The sequence below is a fragment of the Zeugodacus cucurbitae genome, chromosome 2 (assembly GCF_028554725.1).
Source record: "Zeugodacus cucurbitae isolate PBARC_wt_2022May chromosome 2, idZeuCucr1.2, whole genome shotgun sequence".
In the NCBI taxonomy this organism is placed as follows: domain Eukaryota; kingdom Metazoa; phylum Arthropoda; class Insecta; order Diptera; family Tephritidae; genus Zeugodacus; species Zeugodacus cucurbitae.
The window spans coordinates 83,707,037-83,732,595 of NC_071667.1; the positions used below are offsets into that span (position 1 = coordinate 83,707,037).

Consider the following 25,559-nt stretch of genomic DNA (forward strand, 5'->3'; position numbering starts at 1 on the left):
GTGTTTGGAGCTCCAAAAAGTATTAGTTAGGATAATTGAGTAGGATTAAACCTCAACCATGAAAACAGTAAAGAGCTTATTTCGATTTATTTTATTATTGTTATATAATCAATTGTATAATTTAGTAAAACTTGCAAAACTTTTTTCTTTAAAATAAGTACCAAAAAATAAATAAATATGATTTCATCTTAATATTGCAATCACATATTATCACACTTAACAATCATTGGTGGCGCAAAGTCGTTGTGTCGTATACCGAACGAGTACGCTTGTCCCGATTTGCCGGGACGATAGTACATTAGATCATAGTAGTTCGGACCAGGGCCAATTTGTTTGTAATAGAAGGGATTACGTCCGGCAATAGAATACTCAGGACTTCGTGGTAGTTTCACCGATAGATTTCCAGCACCATAAGCTGCTGGTCCAGGAGAATGTTGTTTACCCGATATACCACACCGCATGCCCCTGTATTTTGCAGGAGAAAATTTATGAAAATACATGTTCTGTTTAGCAATCTACAAATGTGTATAACTTACATGCTGTATGCTGGAAATCCGGGTTTGATTGGCGACACATCTACACCATATGCATTGGGGCCAGGTGTAGAGCTCTTGAAGTTATAGGCCGTGCGCCAAGACATTGAATATGCTGGCGCATCGGTGCCCTTAAAGAATGGCTTCAGGTGTACATCATGTGCACCAGGTCCTGGGCCAAATCGTTTCTCTGCAAGCACAACATTAACGTGCATAAGGAATTGAAGACACTTGCCAACAAAATTAATGAAAAACTACCTTTCACATATGTTCTGCCCTGGATCGTAAATTGATTTCCACGACTTATGCCATAACGTGTCAAAGTATCCACCTTATAGGCTCCCGGTCCTGGGCCAATTAGTTTCTCATGCCTGTATGAGCGCGTGCCAAACGAATACTGTGGCATACGTTGCTTACGTGCATCGTGATTCTCATAGCCGACATTCGGCGGCAGCATATAAGCGCCGGGTCCGGGACCTTTGGAGTAGAAAGAGCACTAGCTGGGGTACACTGACGAGTAGGAATGTGCATTTTAATTACTCACCTAAAGGTCTTTTACTCATTTTACTGCTTTTGCAATGTCAAAAGGAAATCTGGCGAAAAATTTAGAATTTTGAATTTAGAAAAGAAAAGATATTTTTAAATGAGTTTTAGAGTGAAGGTGAAATTTTTTTGAATCTTTTTTTCTACATTTTTATGACATGTTTTTAAACGCCGACGCTGCCGAACACGGCATAATCGAAAGAGTTTCACAGGTATGCAGGATATACCACATTAGGAAATGCGGCCAGATCGAATCCAACTTGTATATTAACTTTTAAACGGCTTTTATATATATTACAGCTAATGTTATTCATATATTTACAATGTTTTCTAATTAAATTATGTAAATATTAATGGATATCTAATGCATGTGATCCAGTGCTGTATTTTTACTCAATGTCGATCGAATTGTAAAGCTGTTTGTATTGTGAGTCCCGTCCGCTGTTTCTGAGCAACAGCTCGTTATGCTTTTCACGTATAGTCTGTTCAGAGAAAGAGAATGAAATGTAAAACCAGAGTAAGTAAATTTAAGGAATACTGTTACTAGCTCACCTTGGGATTATAATTTTGATGTAGAAATACCAAAACTGGGCCGTAACATATATTGAAGAAGCCGACAATACGCATCAGCCAAGCGAAACCAAAAGTTTGTGCCAACTCACCGCCCAGCAAAGGAGCTGATTGATTATAATGTAGAATTTATTACGAATCCAGAAAGAATAAAGAATATGTTCTTACCCAGACAGTAAGCTAGACTGACAGAAGTCTGTTGAATGGCATAGACTGTACCATAACTTGACATGGAATTGCCGCCACCACTGTCGCCTTGTTCCTCCTGCGCTAAGGTTGCATCAACAAAAGTGGCCAATAGCGGCACCAATGCAGCATCTATTACACCGATACTAAGCCCTAAACCGAAGTGTGGCAACAGTAGTTGACTGACCGTTGTGGCGCTAGGGATCTACGAAAACAAAATTTCAAATAATTTCCATCAAATATACATACTACTTACCAAAATTGATGAAATTCCCACTAACAACAGCGCTATGCATGAGATTTTCACTTGTCCATATTTATAAGCGAATGTGCCGAAGAAATTCGTACCAATAAAATATCCCACCGAATCCGGTATGAACACTGTACCCAGTTGCCATTTGGTGGGGTGTATATGTTGCATTAACCAAATCGGTAAGCATGGCTCCAATATAGCCATAGTTGAAGTGGAAAACCATATGGCCACAACTATGGCAAGTATCATTTTACTTTCGAGCAAAGGACGCCATTTTGGTAGCTGTTCATCAGTGGCAATTGTGACCTAAGATATAAGATAAGAGTGAGTACATTTTGTAGCATTCAAAATTAAATTATTAAATTCGTTTAACAAAAAAATAATATTACCTCGGGTTGAATGGAGAGATCCATAGTTAGGAGCTGCATTCCTTATAAGGTAAGTATTAACATAATTATTAATTAACCGTAGGCAGTTTGACCCAGGGACTGGTTTCATGTATAAAATGGGCCTATGTACATATATTGTACAATAAAGTTATTAAAGAACTTTCAGAAATTCTTTAAGCAGTTCTACACTTCAAAGGTACAGGTTTGAAAACTGATCTAACCCAAAAAAATTATCAGATTTTTTACGTAATATTAACGGCTAATAAAAAGAACGGTTCATTTTAGAAACATTTTAGAGATTTAAAGTCGTCTATCGTTGACTTTTGTTTGAAAATCGTTTTCTATACTTTTAAATCTCGAGGCGGTCAACAGTCCAGGAATAAAAGCAATATAATTCTAAAGAATATATATTTTTTTCACTTACCTAAATTCAAAAATATCACCGTAGATAGTATAATAAATGGCGCTGACTTTCCGATCAAATCATAGAGTATGCTACCGAAAGGATATCCCAACAACACACCCAAAGCAATGCTACCCAAAATGATGCCCATCACTTTTGAACGACGCTCTTCTTCCGGATAGTGCTGCCGAGTGAAATATCGAAAAATGTGTTTATAAATCCATATTATATTTAGGAAGTTATTTACCTGAGCCACCAAACTCATTCCGCACACGCCAATACATGCCGAACCAACGCCTTGAATTGCGCGCGCAATCAAAAGCTCTATGTATGTCTCACCCACCGAGAACACTATGCGGCGCGAAGAGATAATACGAAAATCCTTGTTTTAGAGAACCAAAATTAAAATCGAAATATGCACACATACCCAGCGAGGAGAGAAGCAGCAGAAATGTGCCAGCCACAATTGGCAAACGGTAACCGAATTTTGAAGTCAGATTGCCGACGATCGGATTGAATATTAACTGCACCAGCGCCTTCATGGACAACAATATGCCGATGGCGCTATTTTCGCTGGTCAAACTTTCATTTTGGTCTGTGTGCGCCTTCGCGTCTCCGTCGGCGTCCGTACCGCTGTCAGCAGTTGCAGCAGTGGTTAGCGGTGCGGCATTGGCAATACGTGTCGCATCCTCATTAAAATTCGATTCGTCAATCACTTTTTCAACGGCTCTATCACCGGCGACTGTGGTATTTCCGCTGATTGCGCCTTTTGTCAATGTACCACCCCCTGCACCTGCGTTTATATAGCGCAATTGCTTGTGTTCAGTGGACAAAAATGTCGCTTTATCATCGCCGTGCGGCAGCGTAAAATTCACCATCGATTTGCCGGGTATCGGATGTTTCGTCATAACGGTTTGTACGGGTTGATGCGCAACATCCATATATCGATGTGCCAAACTGGGTGGTGCCATGAAAGGACTGGCAATGCCAGCATTCACAGCATCGCTTGTGTAATTGTTGTTATTGTTGAGCATCTCCAATGGAGTGTGATGTGCCCGGTTATTTATAGTCGCCAGATAATCGGGCAATATGGGTACTGCGTGCGGCGTGCGGATTGTGTGTGTGTGTGTGAATATGAGTGCATTTTGTGGAAAGATAAGGTATGTTCGTAATTGAAAAAAAACGGAAAGTGAAAGTGGAAAACCGATTTTAAACACATAGAATTTGTTATATGTAGACAGGATACCTTACGAATACAGTGTTAAGAAATTGAGGGATGAAATTGAGATACTCGTTTTTACTCTCAATTTCTTCGAAAAATAATCGTAAAATCGTTCGTTTTCAAAAATATAAGTTAATAAAGTTGCGTTGTAAGTACATACATATGTAAATATCCTCAATAACATTTGTAGGGTTTTAAAAATATATCTTAAGGAGTTCACGAAAGACTTTGGATAATATTCCAACAAAAAAACTAAGATTTGCTCTCTAATAGAATTAATATCCTTTCTCGCGATTATTATGATTCATAACTTATGATTCTAGAGCTATTTGAACAAGGGTTCGCACAAGAAAGAATGTACAATATATCTTGTATGTTCAAAAACAACAGGAATCAGTTTAATACATCTCGAGTTTGGAGAATGTCAGAATTGTCAGAATTGCCTCTGAAGTACGATTGGCAATTTTAGTGTGTTAAAGCTCACACTACGTTGCTTGCTCATGAATTCTTATCCAGAATCCCTTCGTGTGACTTTTTTCTATTTCCAAAAATAAAGAGAACCATCAAGAACCGTCGTTTTAAAAGCATACAAGAAATCGCTGAAAGAACCAAAGCATATCCCAAAAATCGAGTTTGAGAAGTGTTCCGACGATTGGAAGAAATGGTGGCATAAGTGCATAATATCCAATAGAGTTTATTGTAAATGCGACAACATTAATGTATGCGAAGGAATACTTTTTTTTTTCAAAAAACGAAAATTCCCGTTATTTTTTGAATACACCTCATATATAAAGAATTTAATATTTTTCAATAACGTTCCCACAAAGCCAATATCTATGAGTGACCTCTAGTAAAAAATGTTTATAATACTTTCAAACTAATAAAATAACGGAATATCATTAAAATTTTTTTCCATTTCTAAAGTGAGTTAAGAGCACGACGAGCGAAAGTGATAGCCTACCAATCACAGTTAGCAGCACATTATCCAGTAGTAACGCCAAATAGACGATAACAGCAATTATACAACGATTTGTATTTCCGAATTTCGGCGTCGATGAGCGTCGCTCCCCACCTGCTGCATTCAGCACCGATGCTGTGCGTGCAACACTCGTGTGATCGTCGGCCACTTCGGCAGATCGTGTTTCAATCATTTTAGTTTTGTACCCGATTTAATTGGAAAGCAATTTAATTTTGATAACACTTTTCTATATTAATGATATGCTGATTTCAAAGCCACACACTTTCACAGTAATTTCCATATATATATATGTATGTATATACGCACATTAATTGCTGTCGCGCATGTTAATTGGTTTTCATAGCGTTACTGATTGTCGCCATATGTTGACTGAAAATTCAATAAACCGTAATTGTTGCACGAACAAAATCACAACGCACTAGCAACAACAGCAATACACTCTCATTTATTTATTGTAACAAATCGGTGACGTGGACGTGGCGTGGGGAGACACGCGTTTATCCTGCTTTTCTCGGCACTCAACAGGTGTCACCGTTCCGGCTGTGGACGAACAATTGAAAAGCTTCGACACTTTGCCGAGCCATTTTATAGTCAGTCACAAGCCAGCGGCAAGTGGCAAGTCACAGGCTGCCTGTCAGCCTGTTGCATGCTGCCCCATTCATTACAGTGCTCAGTCGGGTGTGCTTTTTATGGCTTTACCCATTGACATGTTGCGTTGAGGTGGCAACAAAAAGAGTCATTGTGTGGAAGGAGACACTCAACCATATATTTTGCTGGAAAAGTGGTCGTATACACAATAAATGATACAAACAACCACAAGGGACATTCCAGAGTGAGTGAAGATGTTGGAAATTTTGAAAATGTTTATTCGGATTTCTCTTATGGAGGGTTACATATGGACCACATATTACTTTTTTGGAATAAGCTTACTGAGTATAGTTTGAGTTCGAAAACTTCAATGATAATAATAATTGCTCAGTAATAATCAATTACGGTTTAAACTCATGATAGTTAAGCTCTCTTCTAATCTACGTTTTATGCTATCTGACAAATTGGGAGCCCATATGTTCTAAACAATCTCAATTTCTTCATAGCACATTTACAAAACTCAAATTATTTCTTTCTATTTGAGATCCTTCTTTCTCATCTCATCCTTTTGCTTTGGAATAACCCTTTCTTTTTCATAGCATACATAGGCATATTTGCTCTTATATGTATCGAGTTACACATTAAACAGACAACAATAATCTTGGCACTACGGTATACCGCAACCTTGCACTAGGCCCCTATCCTGAAACGAGTTCATTGTTAATAGCAACACTGCCTTATTGTGTATCCCATCGAGTAGAGTTTTTGTATTTCTTTGCCATGATTGAAGCTTGAGTAAAAAATTAGCTGCCTGCCTATAAATACTGTAGAGTACTTTTCATATCTGTGCTGGCTAACAGGGCAGATAAGTTGCATGCCGCCAGACGCCTTTGACCCACATACACACCACCATGTCAAACTCATATGGATACATACATATGTATGTATGTGTGAATAGATTGCTGCGCGCAATGGATCACAGCTGGCTATGGATTTCTTGTTTGCCTTTTTTTCGAAAGCAATTTTTCAGTTCATTTAATTTTAAAGCGCTTTGTCATCATAGCGGATGGAAAGAATGTTGGAAGGAAAGTTATGTACTTTGCCAGAGCCACGAGTACTTTAAAGGAAGCAAAGGAATATAGAATATTTTAAAGCAAAACTCAAATTTTCTATTATGCATATTAAAAACCATTTATACGTAATTTTTAACAGTTTCATTTAATATATTTTTATGTACATATGTACATATATAAATTTATAAAAAAATATATTATAAACTGGGCAACATGTTGCGAGTGAATAACAATAATATGTATACTTTATGCATAAAAGCCAACAAAATCGCAACAAGTATGCTCAATACACAGGATTAATTGACTCTGCATTCACTATGTGAAGGATTTGCAGGTGTATAGTCATGCCTGTGTGTGGTGTGTGTGTGCGTAAAATCATATTAAATTTGAAATTAAGTTAAACCCGAAGCTTGTTAGTGCATACACACATGTATTGAACTGCGTTGGATCTGACGTCACATGGAGGTATATCATACCTGTATTGATTGCCCAAAAATAGATCAAAGTATTGTGCATGTCAAAAATGTTTCACTTTAGTGTTGTTGCATGTACGCACTTAGGAGGAGGCTTTATCACGGAGAGTATGGTGCTACGCATGTTAATCCAAACAACATTGAAAACAATTTAATAAAGTGGCATGTGAACAGGTTAAATTTATCAGAAGCTTCATTTAGTATTTTTTAAGGGAATATTTAAATAAGTTTTTAAAAATATATAGACTGGATTAATATATAAGCTTCTTAGTGATATAGGCTTTATATAAGGCGGTACCAAATTCGGGAATAATTAGAGTTGAAGAAGTTTGGTGTTCCGGTCCCGATCTACATAAAAGCCTGAATAGCTGATCATTTGAGTTTCGTATTATTGACATAAGTCACTAAAATCGATTTTTTTGCTTTGTTTTAAATCTCTTCCAAAACTATCCAAGAATATGTCTTTAAAATTCCAGAGGCCAATTCGACATATTTTCGAAGCTAGATCAGTTTTAGTGGCCGAGGGTCGAGCATTTCCATTTTCACAAGTGTTAGAAAACGGTGCCGGCGATAGCAAAAGAATATGTATATGTCCGATCGAAAAAACTAAAGTGATCTAGCTTCAGTATTAAATTATCTTCTATTTGAACTAGACAAAAGTAGTTGAATTTGGACAAAAGTATTTTTTAAACTATTTGTTTTGTAACTTAAAGTCAATTTTTTTTTCTTAAAAAAGTGCATTTTTTTACCAAACTTCGAAAAAATTTGGAATTTTATAACTTCTTCGGTATTTTTGTAGTTCATAAAGAAAAGAAACTTACAAAAATTAAAAAAACTGACTGTTTCAGATGCATCGCACGACCTCCATCATCGGCACCGATTTACAAGTGCAGACTCCAGACGTTCCAGAAAAATTCTTACAACTTTGAAAAAAAAACATCAATATTTTTTAATTATAAATTTTTTTTTTTAAACCTTAAATATAGTACACTATCGTCTTAAAATTCCGTTCACCGCAATAATTTCCTTCCCTTTTAAAAAAATGCTAAAAAACGCTTTTTTTCGGCTTCTAAAGCAAACTACTGCCTTAAATCAAGCCAATTCGTGCTCCGTATAAAAAAATTCTGGCCAGCTTGATAGCTCTTGAAGCTTTGGAGGATAGTTTTTTTTTTTTGCAATTCAACAACGAAGAGAGTTAGTTCAATACATTTTTAGAGAACTTACTCGAGAAAAGAAGAAGGAAATCCACGGCAAATTTATAAAATTTATTTTGTAAAAGAAAATTTTATGAAATTGTAACCTTTAAAGTCGAGGTTTAATTTTTACAATATGAAAATATAGAAATTAAGTAGAGATTTGTTAATATATATATATATATATATATATATATATATATATATATATATATATATTTACACATATAGAACAGTGTGTATCGATTTTGGAGGGATTTTGAATAAAACAGCTCCACGATAGGTATCTTGAATGCCAACATCAACGCTAAACGAATTGCTGTTGAAAGAAATAATAAAAAGAAAAAAGTAAAAGTTATAACAACAGTTATAAATGATTGTGTTTATAAGCATACCGATTCAAGATCACTACGACCACACTATTATCCGGTTTCAAAAAGGCAAGCGCATCCACATCCGGATTTTTATTGTCAGCAGCAATGCGTACGGAACCACCAGCAATGAATTTGGTGAAATGACCCATTGTATAGAACAGCGGTTGTTTGTAAACCTCATTATGGTCTGTTCAAAGCATACATTTGGTATATACTCGTATAGCAAAAAAATTACAAATTAGTATTACTTGTGGTATTGGCAATCATTGGCGCATCGCCATGCTCTTGATCCAACAAAGTGTTGCAGTTTATACGTTCATTCGGATCTTTCTCCAGATTTTGTAGTAAGGCATGTGCAAACTGCTCACCGCGCTCCCAAGAACCGAAAATAGCATTCGAATTCTTTAAATAGTGTTCACCGACGCCAGAGCCCAGATTGCGCATGAAATCGACGCCAATGCCAAGTTCCGTAAAGAAGGATCTACAAATTTTGAGGCGTTACATAAATTTCCATATACTTAAATATGGGTTTTCGCTCACTGATAGATGTGTTTTTGCAATGTTTTTGGGAAATTTTGTAAAATATGTTCAATTGAGTCGGAAATGGAACCAGTAAACCCTTGCGTCTTTTGCCAGCGTTTCTCACGATCGACTTCTATTTGAGCACTTCCACCCGCCGCTAAATGTTAAAAAATTTAGATGAAATGAATGATTACACAGAGAACAAACAAAAAAAAATAGCAACTTACGTGCTTGCATGGATCTGCCGAGAAGTTGATCATGATCGAAAATATAGTATTTTTTGTAGAGATTAAATTGGCCATGTGTCGTCGCGAAACGCAGACCCGCCTGGAGACAGAAAATAAATTTATAAATAAATCCTTTAAAGTCACTTTCAAATCTATTCACAAGCTTATTACCTTCGATGAAGAGACAGCGGCAAACACAAACTCTTCGCTCGGTGTCGGATCATCCAAATAGTCACAATAATGCGAATTGCAGACGCACACGAGGCCAGTGTTATACTTTTTCAGCGCGCATGGCGCAGTCTCTTGATGAGAAAGCGCTAAAATCAAAATAATATATTATATATAGTTATTATCCTTCAACTTTATACTTACTTATAAGGCATCCAATCAAGCTGATTGCCAAGAAAAGCCCAACGGAATTCATATTCTTCGCCATTTGCTAGATAATACCTTTTATGTCGCTAAACGCTTGAGTTGCTTTTTATATATGGTTATCACCCCCAATTGCCAATGAAAAAAGATTAAATATTATTTGTTTTGAACAAATTGGTTAATGTCTGACTTGTTCTCAGATATGTTTTATATTTTTTTTTTTGCACTCGACTGTGATAAGTAAAGAAGTTTTTAAAATTTGTAATAAGCTTATCTGACTAATTTTTAATTTTTTTGCTTTTGCTTTTTATTTTTATTTTTTTAATATTCTCACACAACTTAATGCACAGGTGTATTAGAAATTTGAGAGAGTTATTCGTTCTTTGGTTCACATAATCGCAATAGATAACAAAAATGCGAAATCATCACAATTTGCCAAATATTCGACAAGCCTTCAGTAATTCCCGTTACAAATGCAGTTAGCAAATGAACAAGGAATTTTAAAGATTTTTGTATGATTAACAGTAATTACGTTTTAAAAGTCGTTTGGTTAATCCTAACTTATTCGGTCGATACCTCGAGTAGAGTCACCAATGAATGATTTATCAATACACTTCGAAACCAACATCAATTTCTTTCTCATAAAATTTCGTATTTTTTAATTTTAATTAAATTAATTTTCTCAAATACACAATTCCGACTTCTTACCACTAACGTAATATTATTGCTGAAAGCGAAAACTACAATGTTTGTATACAGAAACTAAATAATAACTATTATAAATGCCCTCGAATTTTCTTCAAATCGTAGTTGTATAAATTAATTGATAACAGTAAGTGTACTTAACTAGATTTATAATAGTCGTAGCCACCAGATTGAATTTACTACCTTGCTACTTGAGGTGGTTCAAAAAACGATCTTCAGTTCGTCTTTTCTGATTTCACCGTATGGTTGAACTTTGTTTGTTAAAATGGTATACTCATTCTTTCTAATATGGTATAATATTTGTTTAACTAGTAGCTCATTCGATTTGCCAAGCATCAAAAATAAACTGAAAATTTCTTGTTTAAAGGTCGTCTGTCCATAAACTATAAAATTTTTGTAGTAAACTCATTAGAGTTACCCCCTAACGGCTACCGTAAATCAGTAATCTATTTGCCGATGTCATAAATGTGTTAGATTTATCAGTCATTGAGAAAAGATAAGCTGTTTCTATTTAAATTGTTATTGAAATATTAACAAGTTTCTGCTATTTATAGTTTAAGATTGCTAAAGCATATATTTATTACTTACATATGAAGTTTATTACTTCCTAAACGACCAAAACATTTAGTAGAAGATTTCTTTAATAAGCAAAACCCATCAATTTTGAAAAACAAATATTTGGTTGGTGTGAACTTCGGTTCAAAGATTAGAATATTAAAATTGAGTATGGCCAACACGATCCTCTTAATCGTATGAAATTGTTATGTACTGTATGCACTCAATGAGTACTTTGGAATAGTGGAAATTTAACGCACAAGTGTTGTGATCCATATCACCTCTTTTACTGGCAGTAGTTCCACGGAAGTTTAATTTATTTGATTAATTTTACTGGTGCAATTTAATTCATTCTTCTGTTTGCTTTTATGATCTACTTATCAAACCTTATAGATTTTTGGGAATATAGAATGCTTAACCCTAATATTCTCTTCGAATTGAAATGGTGAAATCTTGTGAATATAAAATTTTTGAAAGTAGATTAACAGGTTTTTCTCTACCTTAAATATTTATACATATATAAATATCGTGTCTGAAATAGTGAATCGAACAAACATTTGGTAAAAATATGTATCCCTTAGACTGTATTAATGAAATATGAAGAGATTAGCAAATCTTCATATCACTTTAACAAGCTCCCCATATAGTACTTGCCTATATTGAATTCAACTAGATAACTTTGGTGTTAAAATTATTTATTTATTTATTTGTCAACAGATCAGAGCAGGGAAGTGACGAATCGAAGAGGTGTGGATGGAATCTATAATTTTGTTTGCTGGGGTCTCCTTATTAATACACGTACATTTGAATATAAGCAATATAATTTGATTAATCTAATAATTTGGGTATTGGGTATTTCTTAAGCAAAATCTTATCTACTGATAATGTGATGGGTGAAAGCAAATAAACACAAGCAAAGTTTAAAGCTAATTAATTAATTACAATCCGCGCAGAATATTTTAAATTATTGATTTTCTTTTATGCGCCCCACGGCGCCGCAACTTGACTTGTTTTACAAAACAAACTGTCGTTATCGTTTTAGAAGCAGGGATCATGAATTCATCATTCAATATAGTAATGTATTTACATGCAATTAGTTTGTCTTAATTATTATATTTCCGATTTATACATACTGTATTTAATAATTTAAATTATGATTTTATGTATTGGGTACAAAAAAATGTTAACTATAAGTATTCAATTAGTTAATTATCAAATGCAACATTTTGCACACCTGTTCAAGATGTAATAAACCAATAAAGCGATATGGTTCCTTAAATAGATATACATACATACATACATATGTACATATGAATATGAGTACACATGTGATTCAGTCAAATAGCATACCTAGTAATGATTAGTTCGATCTTTTGATAAGCTGATTTCGATATGATAACAATTTTAAGGGATTAAGCATTGGATTTGCTTTATGTATCGTTTAGTTGGAGTGTTAAAGGCATTGGGTAAAGAAGTCATTGTCCTTTTGATATTAGTAATATCAAAATGGGTGGTCTTAAAGGTTCTTTAAAGAACCTACTCGCCCTGTGCGTTCTAGTAGGTTTTGTGGGTGAGTGAAAAAAAAACGAAAGTGTAATGATATGAAAATTAATTTACAGAAAAATTGATAATTTTTAAATTCATATAAAATTGAAATCTGTAATAATCCATGCCAATCTTCTAACCGTAAATATGATAAACCTTTGATGTCGAAAAAGCTAAACACATAACCGGTAATGATGAAATCGAGAATTGGAAATATGAATGTGAGGAAGCTTACATAATATATTTAGACTGATATTAAGAAAATAACTTCGAACCAATTCTGAGTGACTCATCAAACTCAAATTTCAAATCAAGATTAAAAATGTTGATATTTGATATTGACGTGGACAATCTCTTTTACTGTTAAAATGGCCTAAATGATTCGTTTCTGCTGGATATATGTAGGCGTCGCGTTACAGCAGAATTCGCTGAATAACTCTATAAAAGGATTAAGATTCTAAGGATACATTTATAAGAGTGACACAATTTTTTTTTTTAATTATCCACTTATTCTACTCATTTTAGCAATTTCAAATCAAGCAAACACTCCCTGTGTTTTGAGGGAATACTCAACTGGACTTGTTTGTGTTTGCAACGCTACCTATTGCGACTATTTAGAGAATCCAACGCTGGAGAATGAAAAAGAGTTTGTCGTTGTCTCGTCATCCAAGGTATGATTTCGGAAAAAAATAATCTTCCATTTTATTTTATATTTTTTTGAATTTTTTCGATTAGATTACTATCGATTAGATTGATTTCATTCTAAATTCATTTTATAAATGGGGAAAGAATTAATATTGAATATCTTAAACCATATGTTAGAATCGGTTCGGTATATCGAAATAAAAGTCAAATTATTGTTATTGTCGACTCAAGGTCATTTAAATATGTCACAAATACGATAAAAATATAATTATTTTAACAGGCTGGATTACGTTTTGACACTACAACAGGTATAATCAACGCTTCCGACTTTACTCCCATTGTCGATTACAATGAGAAAGTTACACCAAAAGAGAGTGTATTTGGAAAAGGTGAGAATAATTAAAAATAGAAAACATTTTGTTGAAAATAAATTTTTTTTATACATAACCAAATACTCCAATATTTTAGAGATATACTAATTATTTTATATTACTACGTCGTTCCGTCAATTTCTCAAAATATAGAATTTTTCATAATAATTTCCATATCCATATTTACAAATTTTAAATTATCCTTTTACTTAATCTTCTTTCAATAGCGACTCGTAAAGTGACCATTCAAGTAGATCGTGAGACGCGTTTTCAAAAAATCACCGGTTTTGGTGGTTCATTTACTGGCGCCGTTAGTTATATTTTGGAAAACTTATCCCAAGACATACAAGATCACATATATAAGTAAGATCACTCCTCCTCGCCTATTACAATGATTCACACAACTGTAATACTATTTATTTCTCAGATCATTCTACTCCGAAAATGGCATTGGCTTCAATCTAATGCGCACATCAATCGGTGGTTCTGATTTTGACCTTGCGCCCTGGGCGTATAATGAATTCCCTGAAAACGAAACTACACTTAGTAATTTCACAAAATTAGATCCACGTGATGAAAAACGCATTGAACAAATTAAGCGCTTGAAGCTGGTAACAAATGTGCAAAATTTGCGCATTAAAGGGGCTGCCTGGAGTTCACCTCGCTGGATGAAAACCAACAATAAATGGACTGGAAGAAGTCGTTTGAGGAAAGAATACTATCAGACATGGGCTGATTATCATTTGCGCTGGTTAGAGCTGTGGGAAGAGGCTGGACTACCCATTTGGGGCATATCGACCGGCAATGAGCCAACGAATGGTGTAGCCTTTATGATATTTGTGAAATTCATGAGTTTGGGTTGGACGCCAAGTAAGCAGGTAAAGAAAAACCGCTTCTTTCATGCACATAATATGTTAATACGTATTTATTTTGTATTAGGCCGTTTGGTTATCTGATAATCTGGGTCCCACAATACGCGCCAAATATAAGGATCTGGTTATATTCGGAAATGATGATCAACGTTACACCTACGCATTTTGGTTCAAACTGGTGAGCATACACTAGTTTTTGTCTGTTGTGAATTAGTTACTTATTTTTATTAACAGATGAAGGCCAAGCGCCCCGATTCGGTGGACTATCTCACAGGATTGGCGGTTCATTGGTATTGGGATGAAATTTTCGAGCCTGTGTTCATTGATGTCGCACGCAAAGAGATGCCAGATAAAATTATGCTCATCACAGAGTCCTGTATCGGTGATAAACCATGGGAGTCGGCGAAACCTCTTCTGGGTTCATGGAAACGTGGAGAGAAGTTTGCACGTAATTTCCTACAAGATCTTCAGCACGATTTCAATGGTTGGATCGATTGGAATATAGTGTTGGATGAACAGGGTGGACCGAATTATGTTAACAATTTCGTCGATGCTCCATCAGTTGCCAATATGACAAGTAAAGTGTCTTTTTATAGTATATTTGTTAAGATATATTTTCATTTAGTATGCTTCACTTCTAGCTCTTAACGAGTTTTATAAACAACCGATGTTCTATACCATGGGTCAATTCTCAAAGTTTGCACCAGAAGGTTCAACTCGTATTGCTGCGGAGCGTACAAATATCAATGTGGATACGGTTGCCTTTTTAAGACCAGATGGCAGCGTAGCTGTTGTCGTATATAATAGGTTCGTAGAACACAGAAAAATTAGTGTTTAGTTTTAGCACTAATGAAGTTCTTTGTACGTTTTTTTTTTACTTTCAGCGGTTACTCGAGTGTCAACGTTGAGATTTTGGATAAGAAACAAGGCTCAATTAAGATTACCATACCTCAGAGATCAATTCACACCGTTCTTTATAATTAAATTTTTTTATATTTTTCAATTTATACAAATAAACATTAAAAAACATTATTTACTTGAAATCGTTGTCATAATCTCGCAGACGAAACATGTACATTTTATATATAGTACTGTATTAAATTTTATTGAAAACTATATTTCAATTAAATTTTTCGTGACTTAGGAAATTAGTTCAAAATATTGTATTGAAAACAAAGTAATTTCAAATTGTATTAATGTTTATATATATGGATCACGAAACTTCAATGAGTATGCCTTTGTATTTGTGGCTGTGGCTTAAGTTTTACCCAAGATTCTCTGAAGGGAGATCCAGTATTAATTAATTTTTAGTATCGAAACTATTAGCTATATACATTTCAGTTAAAACGATCAGGATGACGACATGAGTTGAAAACCGGATGTCTGTCCGTGCAACGGATAACCTGAAAACAAAGTTATGATATAAATTCTAATAAAAAAACTTTTTTGGTACCGAAGCTACCGGCTGTACCGAAGCTAATATACCCTTCACAGGTGCATTTCTTTTAGTAACTATGTGTTAAAGCAAATCTAAAGACGTAAGAAAAAGTAAGTAAAAAAAAGAAAACATTTTACTAATTCTTTTTAGCCGGGTTGTTTGCTAGAAACATTAAAGTTATATAGTTAACCGATCTAAACAATTTCTTCGGAGATTATATTATTACCTTAAGCAGTAATCCATGTCAAATTTCGTGAAGATATGTAGTAAAATGCGGAAGTTTCAGTTTGTATGGCAGCTAAATGATATAGTTAACCGATCTGAACAATTTTTTCGGAGATTAAATTATTTCTATAAACAATAACTCACACCAAATTTCGTGAAGATATGTAGTAAAATGCGGAAGTTTTCCATACAAGCCCTTGATTCCGATCGTTCAGTTTGTATGACAGCTATATGATATAGTGGTCCGATATCGGCAGTTCCGACAAATGAGCAGCTTCTTGAAGAGAAAATAACATCTGTAAAATTTCAAAACGATGTCTTAAAAACTGAAGGACTAGTTTGTATATATACAGACAGACGGACGGACGGACAGACAGAAGGACATGGCTAAATCGACTCAGTTCAACATACTGATCATTTATATATATACTTTATAGGGCCTCTGACGCTTCCTTCTGTGTGTTACAAACTTCGTGATAAACTTAATATACCCTGTTCAGGGTATAAAAATCCTGTTTCAATGACTGAATGTGTTGTTTCAAAAATGTGTGATCTTACACCTAACCCTTTACGTAGTCCCTTAGTATAACGACCACATTTGAAAATAAATAAATTTGTTTTAAAAGCTGTGTGCTAACTTTGTCGCCACCAAAGTACTCGTCATTATATAGTTTAATCGTTAATTTTTAAAATTATCGCTAGCCCAATGAAACGAATCGGAATACATACATATGAACCATATTATTATTATCAAGCACGAAAAAGGTTATCAAAACAAAATTCATTAGAGAAAATAAACATGTATAGCAAAACGAAAAGGAAAGTAAGTAAAATAATAACAAACTCAGAGATAATTGGTTGATAAGCCAAAGTATAGGCGACTGAGAGGGCTGTCACACCAGTAGTTATTGAATTGCGAACGAGTGTGGGTTGTACGAAACGCTCGACGATCTGTGATTTTGCTTTTGCCATAATACAGAGACTTTTGTTTCTGCTGCGAAGTCGTTTACTAGACAACTTATGAATTATACAAGAGACGGAAACAGAGACATTGCGAAAATGTTTAACAAATTACTTTTTATTTTGCTTTTATGTTTCAACTACAATAAATTTACTGGTAAGAAATATTGTATATATCTAAAGAAAGCTTCGATATTGTAATCAATTAAATTGTTTTGTAATCTCAGCTGGCGCAAGCAGTGATTGTATGCCTCGGCGCACAAAATACGGTTTAGTGTGTGTTTGCACGGCGGAGCACTGCGATTACTTGGAGAATCCCCAGCCAAGTTCAAATGAGATTGCACTAATTTCTTCAAGCAAGGTACCAATATTTGTGTGAAATGATAATCGTGTTTGATAATTTCTCTCTTTCGCTCTTCCGCGCTCTTTTATTTCGTAAAACTCTCGGACTACTTTTACACACACCCACCAACTCCCCGCACAGGAAGGTCTACGCTTTGCCGTAAGTAAGTTAAGTTTCGGCGAAATTAATACAAAAACACAAACAAATACCGAGACAAGCTTAAAAGTAGACGAAGAAGATTTTAAAAATTCAGCAGTGATCGTCGATAGTAGACAAACATTTGCACAGCTCTTGCTCGATACGACCGACCGTAAGTGTTTCAATTGCAAATTCATTTTCCCCACTTTATTAAAGATTGTTCAACACAGGCTTAACTTCTAGATCGCTTAAACTACGTGTGAATCGTTCTGTGGAATATCAAAAAATTGCAGGCTTTGGTGGTGCTTTCACCGGTACTGTTTCACATTTGTTGGGTCTCCTCGATCAGAAGTTGCAAGATCACATTTATAAGTATGCTTAAATTGTTTCAACATTTGATGGACCTGAAACTCTCGAAAAACATAATTTTGTAATTATTTTTATTCTTTTTTGTAGATCATATTATCACAAGGATGGCGTCGGCTTTAATATGTTACGTACCCCAATTGGTGGCTGTGATTTTGATCTTGCACCTTGGGCTTATAATGAGGAGCCTCGTGATGATCCAAAACTTTCCAATTTCAAAAAATTAGATCCTCGCGATGAGATCAAGGTTGAACAAATGCAGCGCTTAAAAACAGTATCCGATTTGAAAGACTTAAAAATTATGGCTGTGGCTTGGAGTTCACCAACTTGGATGAAGACAAATGGAAGGTGGACAGGTATAGGACTGTTGAAGACTGAATATTATCAGGCTTGGGCTGATTATCATTTAAAGTAAGTTTAAATATTATAAAATATATACATATGTACATGTAATCCATCTACATATATACGGGTTTAGAAGGTTTGATGATGTATTCAAGCCCAGGCCAAGCCAGGTTGCCTCCCCTATTTCAATTTTAGGGTAATCATAATAGTTACTTTTAGTTTGGCAAAAGAGCGAATCATAGTTCTTGTCTATATATTATTTTTAACTGAATTAGGAATAATTAATCGAGTTCGTCATATATGTATGAATGAATACTGGTAGAAAGAACCGTTATGTACTTAAATAATCATCGTACGACTTCGTTTTGCAGATTTATTGAATTAATGGATGCCAAAAATATGCCGGTCTGGGCCATATCAACTGGTAATGAGCCGCTCAACGGAGTCGTCTTTTTCTTCTTCGTTCACTTTATGAGTCTTGGTTGGGTACCAAAGAATCAGGTATTTATTAGATACCATAAATCTATTGGCAATTACATTCAAATCTATACATATGTACATTTATGTTATGCGTCTTAGGCAATTTGGTTGAACGACTTTCTTGGACCTACAATCCGGAAATCCAAATATAAAAATGTTCTGATATTCGGAAATGACGATCAGCGATATTCATATCCATCTTGGTTTGTTGAAGTGAGTATGCACATATAAGATGTTAATTTTAGTTAAAATTAGAGTAAAAAAGCTGTCTGTGTTTTCGATCAAACTTTTTTGAAGAAAATCTCATTCATAGCAATGTTTTCTATAGTTAACTCAAATATATTAATTTAATATTTCTTCACTTAATCCTCGCCGATTTATTTCTATTAAGATGAATCGCACTCGGCCGGGTGTTCTTAATTACCTCGACGGCTTAGCGGTACACTGGTACTGGGATGATATGTTTGCACCCAATCTAATAGATCTGACTGTTAGACAATTGCCAGGCAAAATGGTGTTAAATACTGAGTCCTGCATAGGAGACAAGCCATGGCAAACTCATGGACCCGAGCTGGGCTCATGGGAGCGAGGCGAGTATTTCGCACGCGATATCCTGCACAACTTGCAGCATTCCTACAATGGTTGGATCGATTGGAATCTCGTTTTAGATGAGCAAGGTGGACCGAACTACGTGAACAACAATGTGGACGCGTCAGTGATTGTGAATGCCACAAGTAAGTGCGCATATTGAAGTAAATGAAAGTGATTTTGGATTAAAACACCACGTTTTCTTAACAGATCGCGCTGAGATCTACAAACAACCGTTATTCTATAGCATGGGACACTTTTCGAAATTCGTGCCCGAGGGTTCGGTGCGTATTGAGGCGAGAATGCTGAGCTTGGCAGTGGAGGCGGTCGCTTTCAAGCGGCCCGATCAACGCATTGCTGTGGTGCTGCTCAATAGGTATGCATACCGTTATTTATTTATTTTATTTATGCAGGTCTACTTAGGCTCAAGTGTGTAATTGTAAAAGTAATTTATGTTGGATTCATAGTGTTTGCCACGCGCCTTTGTACATATGTATTTATCTTAAAACGCGCTTTTACTTAACGCAATGTTAACACACTTTTATGACGATTTTATTAAAATGCAATTAAGATGCGAAGCATTAACACACTTCTGTACTTATGCACATACACTTACATACTACTTCTACGCATTTAGCGTACTTATGGTATGTGCACATTTGAAATTGTCGGCATGCGTTCATTTATAAGTGCACTCATTCCTCTGTCATTAAATTACAATATTTTCTGTAAAGTGCTTTGTTTTATACTAGATACATATGTATATGTACATGTTTTGTATATACGAATTTTTGACTATTGAATGGTGAAAGTGCTTCCTCTTGATCTCTATACACTGGTCTTTATTGGAAAAGTTGCGTGGTTAAAATGAATGAGCAAATCATCGAAAGAGAGTATTAAATAAAAGATAAATGAGAGAGATTATCCTCAAAATTGGACAATTGCGTGATCTCGTCTTAATTTAAATTCCAAATTCATCGTTGAAACTTGAGACAATACCAGAATATTAATCACTATTTGGTAGGCTCAAATCCAAAAAATAATGTACGTTGTTGTTTTTGTAATAGTTATTTTCTTGTTAAATGTCTTCAGATAAATTTTATGCGAGTTCAACCTTATTTTATACTATCTTACAAAAATATTTCTATTACTAATAGACGAACACTCATGAGTTTCAATACATGTTTGTGGCTTAAAAAAATATAATCTAAAATACTAATAAATTTTATTATTTTAATTTCAGTGAAAAACGCGCCGTGGATGTGCTTCTGAATGACAGCGTACGCGGCGAGATAAAGATCAATATACCAGCGCAATCTTGGCACACGATTGTCTATAATTAAATTAAGTACAATTTGCACATTTAGGAGCACAAATGCGTATGCACAGATAAACAAGCATAATTTCTAGGTTAATTGGTATTTTTAGAGCAATTCGATTTTCAAATAATTTCGGTAGGAAAGAAATTTTTTAAAAAAAACTTGACAAAATGTATATGTAAGATAATAAAAAGCAAAGAGTAATTCAATTTAAAACTAAATAATTTCCAAGATTTTCGTACAAAAAATAACGGGAATTTTCAAAAAGTATTTATCAATTCGTCTTCATTGATGTAGTCCCAAAACGATATTAGGCACTTATAACTTCTCATACACGATTTTCGAGATAACCTTAAGCTACTACAGTGATGCTTAAGCTCTACTCTCATTTGAAAATTTTCTTTTTACAATAACAAATATCTAGATTTAAATACAAGGAATATATGTAGTTATCATTTTGAGTTTTGTCTGTATTTTCTCCGAAAATTCGCTGCTGAATCATTTTTATTGCACCGCAATAAATGTGGTGTATTTTATTGCATTCCATGCATGAATGCACAATAAAATGTAAGCCATTAGGTCGAATACCGCAGCAAACTTTAAGATCATTTTTATTACACAAATATTTATGTGCAAAAGCTTACAAATGCATACAAGCAAAAGTACTGGAATTACACAACTAAACTTATAATTTCCAGTAATTTATTAAGATATGAAGTTTTATCGCACAGGATATCAAAGAAACAGTAAAATAAATATGGAAATTTCATGGCTGATAGAAATGCATTATTTATTGCACATTTTTCAAAAAACCCGCTTTGCTCCACTGGCAGTTGTCGCTCAACTTAATCCTTCTTGGCACACACCGAGCGTGAGAGATGCTTTAACGATCGCTGCGTTGTCACTGCGCGGCGCGGTGACGCCTTGATCGTCAAACACACACTATGTAGTGAGTTGGAATTGAAATGGTGGAAATTCATAATTTCGTCTTTTCCGCTGCTTCCGTAACGCTTAATTATTTTTCATTGTAAACAGACGAAAGCATTTTTCATACTTACAAGACATACATACAAACATATGTGTATTTGTAATGCTTCTTACATGGGCCTTTAGCCAATCGCTCTCACTGCAAGCGCTTGTAGTTGCATTTTATTGTTGTTGCTTTGGTTTTCATCGTTGATATGAATTAGTATCTGTTTTTCTTCTTTTCCTGCTGTAATATGACGTTTTTCGTTACGCAAAATTTAAAATGTTAAACAAATTTCCGTCACCGCATTTCTACATGTGTGTGAGTTACATTGACGTTGTTGTTCTCCCTCATCAATTGAAGCGATCATTTTGAATGACACTCATTCCGCCGCTATGCGAAGCGAAATGGGCTATGCACTTCTCGGCTACACATACATACATATATGAATTTGTGTGTGAGTTCTTCCAAAAGATTCACTTAAAAGCAACAAATAGACTTATGTGAATATTTTTAGTTCCGAGCACAAACACACATAAATATATGTATACACCTAGAATTACCTCTAAGTACTTTAAGGCCAATGGCTTTGCAACTAAAAATACGAGTACTTCCTTTTTTTCCTCTCAAAGAAGGTCCCTACGGAGGATATGTTACCCTGCGCACTTTTCCAATGCTACTTGGCTCATGAGTTATTTAATCTGTATTTTCGAAGTCATACTTACAAATGACCATAAATACAATTAAACTTAAAAATGATATTGTGTGCAATGTTATCGATATGCGAAGTGCTCCTTTGAGACGTGCGGCAGCTGTCAACTCTGTGACACTTTTACTCCTATTACAGTATTTTTCTACATAACGGCATCCTTCTGAGTTTGCACGTGAATTATTTGTTTTATCTAATGAGGAAGTGATAATTAGTTTAATGGAAACATAAAACCTATAAAATTTTTAAATCGATCATAGTAAAAGACACGGATTTTAGAGTCGAATGAATTAACTAATATCTGTTATGTCCAATAATTAGGTTTGAAGAAGTTGAGAATCTATGGTATATTAACTTTCTTTACAGTCAGTAAGTGTTCTCTCGTAGAGAAGATCGGAAGTCTCATTGGATTGAGGAAACTATTCACCGATTTTGATACCTAATTTTTCTTTGAAATGCGATTTAATATTTTGATTTTAATTTACTTTATCGGAAATGCGAAAACAAGAACTACAGCGTCTACCAATAGGGAAGACGTTACGGAATTGTGTCAAATTTTGTCAGCGTGTTCAGTAAGTTTTGACTCTTTATTACGTCACCTTTAACTTTGGTACAACGATTGGAAATTATTCAAGATTCGTCAACAAAAAAATTATCCCTATTCGTAGTGCGTTAAATCCTCTAGTGGTTCAAGAAACACAATTGCATCTCCAAAAATTTACCGATTATGGTATTGCGGCATCATCGGGACTTATTTCTTTCGAAATGAGGCAGGAAATGACGTTACCATCAATAGCGAATTTGATGAAATCAACGCGGACGATCTCTATTTGAAACAAAACGGTGCTCCGACTCATGAATCATGTCTAAACATAGACAGAGTGTGAGAAATGGTCCAGTCAAATGACCATCAAAATCATGTGATTTAACGCCTCTAGATTTTTTTCTCTCGGGGTGTGTTACATCAAGAGTTTACGCCAATCCACAATGTTCGAGGAGCTCAAAGACAACATTCAGCGGACTAACGGGTGGAGATATGAAAATGGAGCTGTGGTGGCCTTTTGGTCGACAACCTGCGTAACAAAACAAAAACAGAACCCATTTTGTCCACATACGGATAAAATAAACCTAACTCACTTTCATTAATTTCATATATTACATCCCAATGAGTAGGTTAAATATATGATTTAAATCGAAATATAAAACTCTAAGAATGCAGTGCAACTGATAGCACTTCAAGTCTTTTCTCAAAATCTAAATCTTCGGCCATTTATGCGCCATTTAGAGACGTCACTACTGAAAATTCCTAAAACTTTTACATCCACTTAAATGTTGTGTCACATCTGATTAGCGCACTAATGTGCTGCAACAAACAAACAACAGCAACAAAAGTAAGTGGACACATCCGGATAATGGCAATCAACTGGGACACTTAGCACCCTCGCATGCGAAGCGCCGAAATATTGTACTCGCATGTGTACAGTAGCTGAGACAGAGAGCCGAAGAGAGTGCCAGTGATGCTAGCGCCGTTGGGGAACTACATATGTATGGATATTACTCGTTTCGTGTATGCAACAGCGCCTTTGAAATGTGATCGGCATTTTATGCTTGAAATGCAACTGACAATTAAGCGAGTAAGCGTGTAAATGTGAGTGAGTGTGCGCGATAACTCGGCAGCTTGACAGTCAGTGTGTTGTTGAGCACTCAATTTACGATTTGACATGGGAGCACTCGAAAACTGGCTGAAAAAAACACAAACTCTGTATTTTGTAGTCCCATCAGGGCGCTGACAAGTCTGCTTGTAACATCTATACATATCCATATATATGTAGATATAGAAATGTTTTCACAAATGTATGACTTATTGCACCAGCATTTAGATACATATTGGCTTCCTGAGTGGCACACCTACAGCTTGAGTGGCTGCGACGAACATGACACGGGCACAGTCACTGCAAATTGGTCTGACAGAAAGTGTCAGCTGTTGACATGATCATGTTGCTGTCGCGGTGATTAGTGATTGCTCTTGACAACAACGAAACGAGAACTCGACAAGCACGCAGAGAAATGTTTGAGAGCTTTCTTACACTTATGCATTTGTTTTTTGTATCTATGACGATTTTTTACCATGCTGTCAAAGGACATCTTCTCGGCAGACTATCTAAACCTGCTGCTGTATCCTCCCTTCTTCCCATTAGCGACTTGTCTTGTTTTGCATGCCGCGCTAGACACTATTTGTTATTTGAAATAACCTAAAACAAATAATGGAAAATGCTTTGATCTCGTTGACAGTTTGCACACGCAACCGCTAAGTACCGTCACCACGCCTTCACACCGCAGAGCCACAGCCTCTCTCCCAACTGCAATGCCATAGAATGCGCAGAATGCCTCCAGTGAAGCGCGACGACAGCTCATGATACTCGTACTCGTATTCGGGTGTAAATTATATTAATGATGGCTCATTAGCTCCTTTCCATTCCCCAATTCTTTGTGTGTACACTACACATAGGGAGCTTCCTAGTTCTTTCTGGCGATCACTTTGTGTCTTAGCAGCTATGGGAGCTCAATTGAAGGGGGTAATTGACAATGTCACTGCTTGTAAGCGTATTCATATTTTTATACTCTCGCAACAAATGTTGCTAAAGAGAGTATTATAGTTTTGTTCACATAACGGTTGTTTGTAACACCCAAAACTAAACGAGTTTGATATAGGGTTATATATACCAAAGTGATCAGGGTGAAGAGTGGAGTTCAAATCCGAATGTCTGTCTGTCCGTCCGTCCGTCCGTCTGTGCAAGGTGTAACTTGAGTAAAAATTAAGATATCTTGATGGAACTTGGCACACTTATTTCTTGGCACCATAGGAAGGTTGCTATCGAAAATGAGCAAAATCGGACCACTGCCACGCCCACAAAATGGCGAAAACCGAAAACACATAAAGTGTCATAACTAAGCCATAAATAAAGCTATGGAAATAAAATTTGGTATGAAGGATCGCACTATGAAGGGGCATATTTGGATGTAATTTTTTTGGGGAAGTGGGCGTGGCCCCGCCCCCTACTAAGTTTTTTGTACATATCTCGCAAAC

At 35.3% G+C, this 25,559-nt stretch overlaps 5 protein-coding genes across 5 annotated transcripts; 2 read left to right on the forward strand and 3 right to left on the reverse strand.

Moving 5' to 3' along the window:
• Positions 1-76: 76 nt before the first annotated feature.
• On the reverse strand, positions 77-1,237 carry LOC105218811 (outer dense fiber protein 3-B). The gene is made up of 4 exons (XM_011194639.3): positions 1,078-1,237; positions 792-1,010; positions 537-723; positions 77-465 (listed from the first exon to the last, which is right to left on the reverse strand). The coding sequence occupies exons 1-4, from the start codon at positions 1,094-1,096 to the stop codon at positions 201-203; spliced, it is 690 nt and encodes a 229-aa protein (XP_011192941.1). The 5' UTR covers positions 1,097-1,237; the 3' UTR covers positions 77-200.
• Positions 1,238-1,381: 144 nt separating this feature from the next.
• Positions 1,382-5,700, reverse strand: LOC105218804 (synaptic vesicular amine transporter). Its single transcript, XM_011194625.3, has 9 exons — positions 5,061-5,700; positions 3,305-3,973; positions 3,125-3,228; positions 2,899-3,061; positions 2,475-2,515; positions 2,089-2,391; positions 1,815-2,037; positions 1,629-1,753; positions 1,382-1,558 (listed from the first exon to the last, which is right to left on the reverse strand). Exons 1-9 carry the CDS (start codon positions 5,248-5,250, stop codon positions 1,466-1,468), a joined length of 1,911 nt encoding a protein of 636 aa, XP_011192927.2. The 5' UTR covers positions 5,251-5,700; the 3' UTR covers positions 1,382-1,465.
• A 2,874-nt stretch (positions 5,701-8,574) lies between these two features.
• Positions 8,575-10,109, reverse strand: LOC105218792 (lysosomal acid glucosylceramidase). Its single transcript, XM_011194604.3, has 7 exons — positions 9,901-10,109; positions 9,700-9,845; positions 9,529-9,628; positions 9,320-9,458; positions 9,028-9,260; positions 8,801-8,966; positions 8,575-8,724 (listed from the first exon to the last, which is right to left on the reverse strand). Exons 1-7 carry the CDS (start codon positions 9,962-9,964, stop codon positions 8,625-8,627), a joined length of 948 nt encoding a protein of 315 aa, XP_011192906.2. The 5' UTR covers positions 9,965-10,109; the 3' UTR covers positions 8,575-8,624.
• A 2,465-nt stretch (positions 10,110-12,574) lies between these two features.
• LOC105218783 (lysosomal acid glucosylceramidase) lies at positions 12,575-15,629 on the forward strand. Its single transcript, XM_011194592.3, has 9 exons — positions 12,575-12,730; positions 13,231-13,376; positions 13,631-13,739; positions 13,949-14,084; positions 14,149-14,599; positions 14,661-14,771; positions 14,828-15,170; positions 15,235-15,400; positions 15,478-15,629. Exons 1-9 carry the CDS (start codon positions 12,667-12,669, stop codon positions 15,575-15,577), a joined length of 1,626 nt encoding a protein of 541 aa, XP_011192894.2. The 5' UTR covers positions 12,575-12,666; the 3' UTR covers positions 15,578-15,629.
• A 1,518-nt stretch (positions 15,630-17,147) lies between these two features.
• On the forward strand, positions 17,148-21,004 carry LOC105218775 (lysosomal acid glucosylceramidase). The gene is made up of 10 exons (XM_011194578.3): positions 17,148-17,373; positions 17,444-17,577; positions 17,701-17,869; positions 17,928-18,069; positions 18,154-18,474; positions 18,780-18,909; positions 18,988-19,101; positions 19,280-19,622; positions 19,687-19,852; positions 20,720-21,004. The coding sequence occupies exons 1-10, from the start codon at positions 17,277-17,279 to the stop codon at positions 20,817-20,819; spliced, it is 1,716 nt and encodes a 571-aa protein (XP_011192880.2). The 5' UTR covers positions 17,148-17,276; the 3' UTR covers positions 20,820-21,004.
• The last annotated feature ends 4,555 nt before the right edge of the window (positions 21,005-25,559 follow it).

Bases quoted from the DNA above. Each gene is read 5' to 3' on its own strand.
- LOC105218783 (XM_011194592.3), top strand. From the start codon at position 12,667: ATGGGTGGTCTTAAAGGTTCTTTAAAGAACCTACTCGCCCTGTGCGTT. The intron at 14,772-14,827 runs GTGAGCATACAC...TTTTATTAACAG, and splicing joins ACGCATTTTGGTTCAAACTG to ATGAAGGCCAAGCGCCCCGA. The intron at 15,171-15,234 runs GTAAAGTGTCTT...CTTCACTTCTAG, and splicing joins ATCAGTTGCCAATATGACAA to CTCTTAACGAGTTTTATAAA.
- LOC105218775 (XM_011194578.3), top strand. From the start codon at position 17,277: ATGAATTATACAAGAGACGGAAACAGAGACATTGCGAAAATGTTTAAC. The intron at 17,374-17,443 runs GTAAGAAATATT...TTGTAATCTCAG, and splicing joins CAACTACAATAAATTTACTG to CTGGCGCAAGCAGTGATTGT. The intron at 18,910-18,987 runs GTATTTATTAGA...TATGCGTCTTAG, and splicing joins GTTGGGTACCAAAGAATCAG to GCAATTTGGTTGAACGACTT.
- LOC105218804 (XM_011194625.3), bottom strand. From the start codon at position 5,250: ATGATTGAAACACGATCTGCCGAAGTGGCCGACGATCACACGAGTGTT. The intron at 2,516-2,898 runs GTAAGTGAAAAA...TTACCTTATAAG, and splicing joins GGTGATATTTTTGAATTTAG to GAATGCAGCTCCTAACTATG. The intron at 2,392-2,474 runs GTAATATTATTT...CTTATATCTTAG, and splicing joins ATCTCTCCATTCAACCCGAG to GTCACAATTGCCACTGATGA.
- LOC105218792 (XM_011194604.3), bottom strand. From the start codon at position 9,964: ATGGCGAAGAATATGAATTCCGTTGGGCTTTTCTTGGCAATCAGCTTG. The intron at 9,629-9,699 runs GTAATAAGCTTG...TTCTGTCTCCAG, and splicing joins CCGCTGTCTCTTCATCGAAG to GCGGGTCTGCGTTTCGCGAC. The intron at 9,261-9,319 runs GTGAGCGAAAAC...CAAAATTTGTAG, and splicing joins TTGCAAAAACACATCTATCA to ATCCTTCTTTACGGAACTTG.
- LOC105218811 (XM_011194639.3), bottom strand. The intron at 724-791 runs GTAGTTTTTCAT...TTGTGCTTGCAG, and splicing joins GGGCAGAACATATGTGAAAG to AGAAACGATTTGGCCCAGGA. The intron at 466-536 runs GTAAGTTATACA...TGCAAAATACAG, and splicing joins GGATTTCCAGCATACAGCAT to GGGCATGCGGTGTGGTATAT.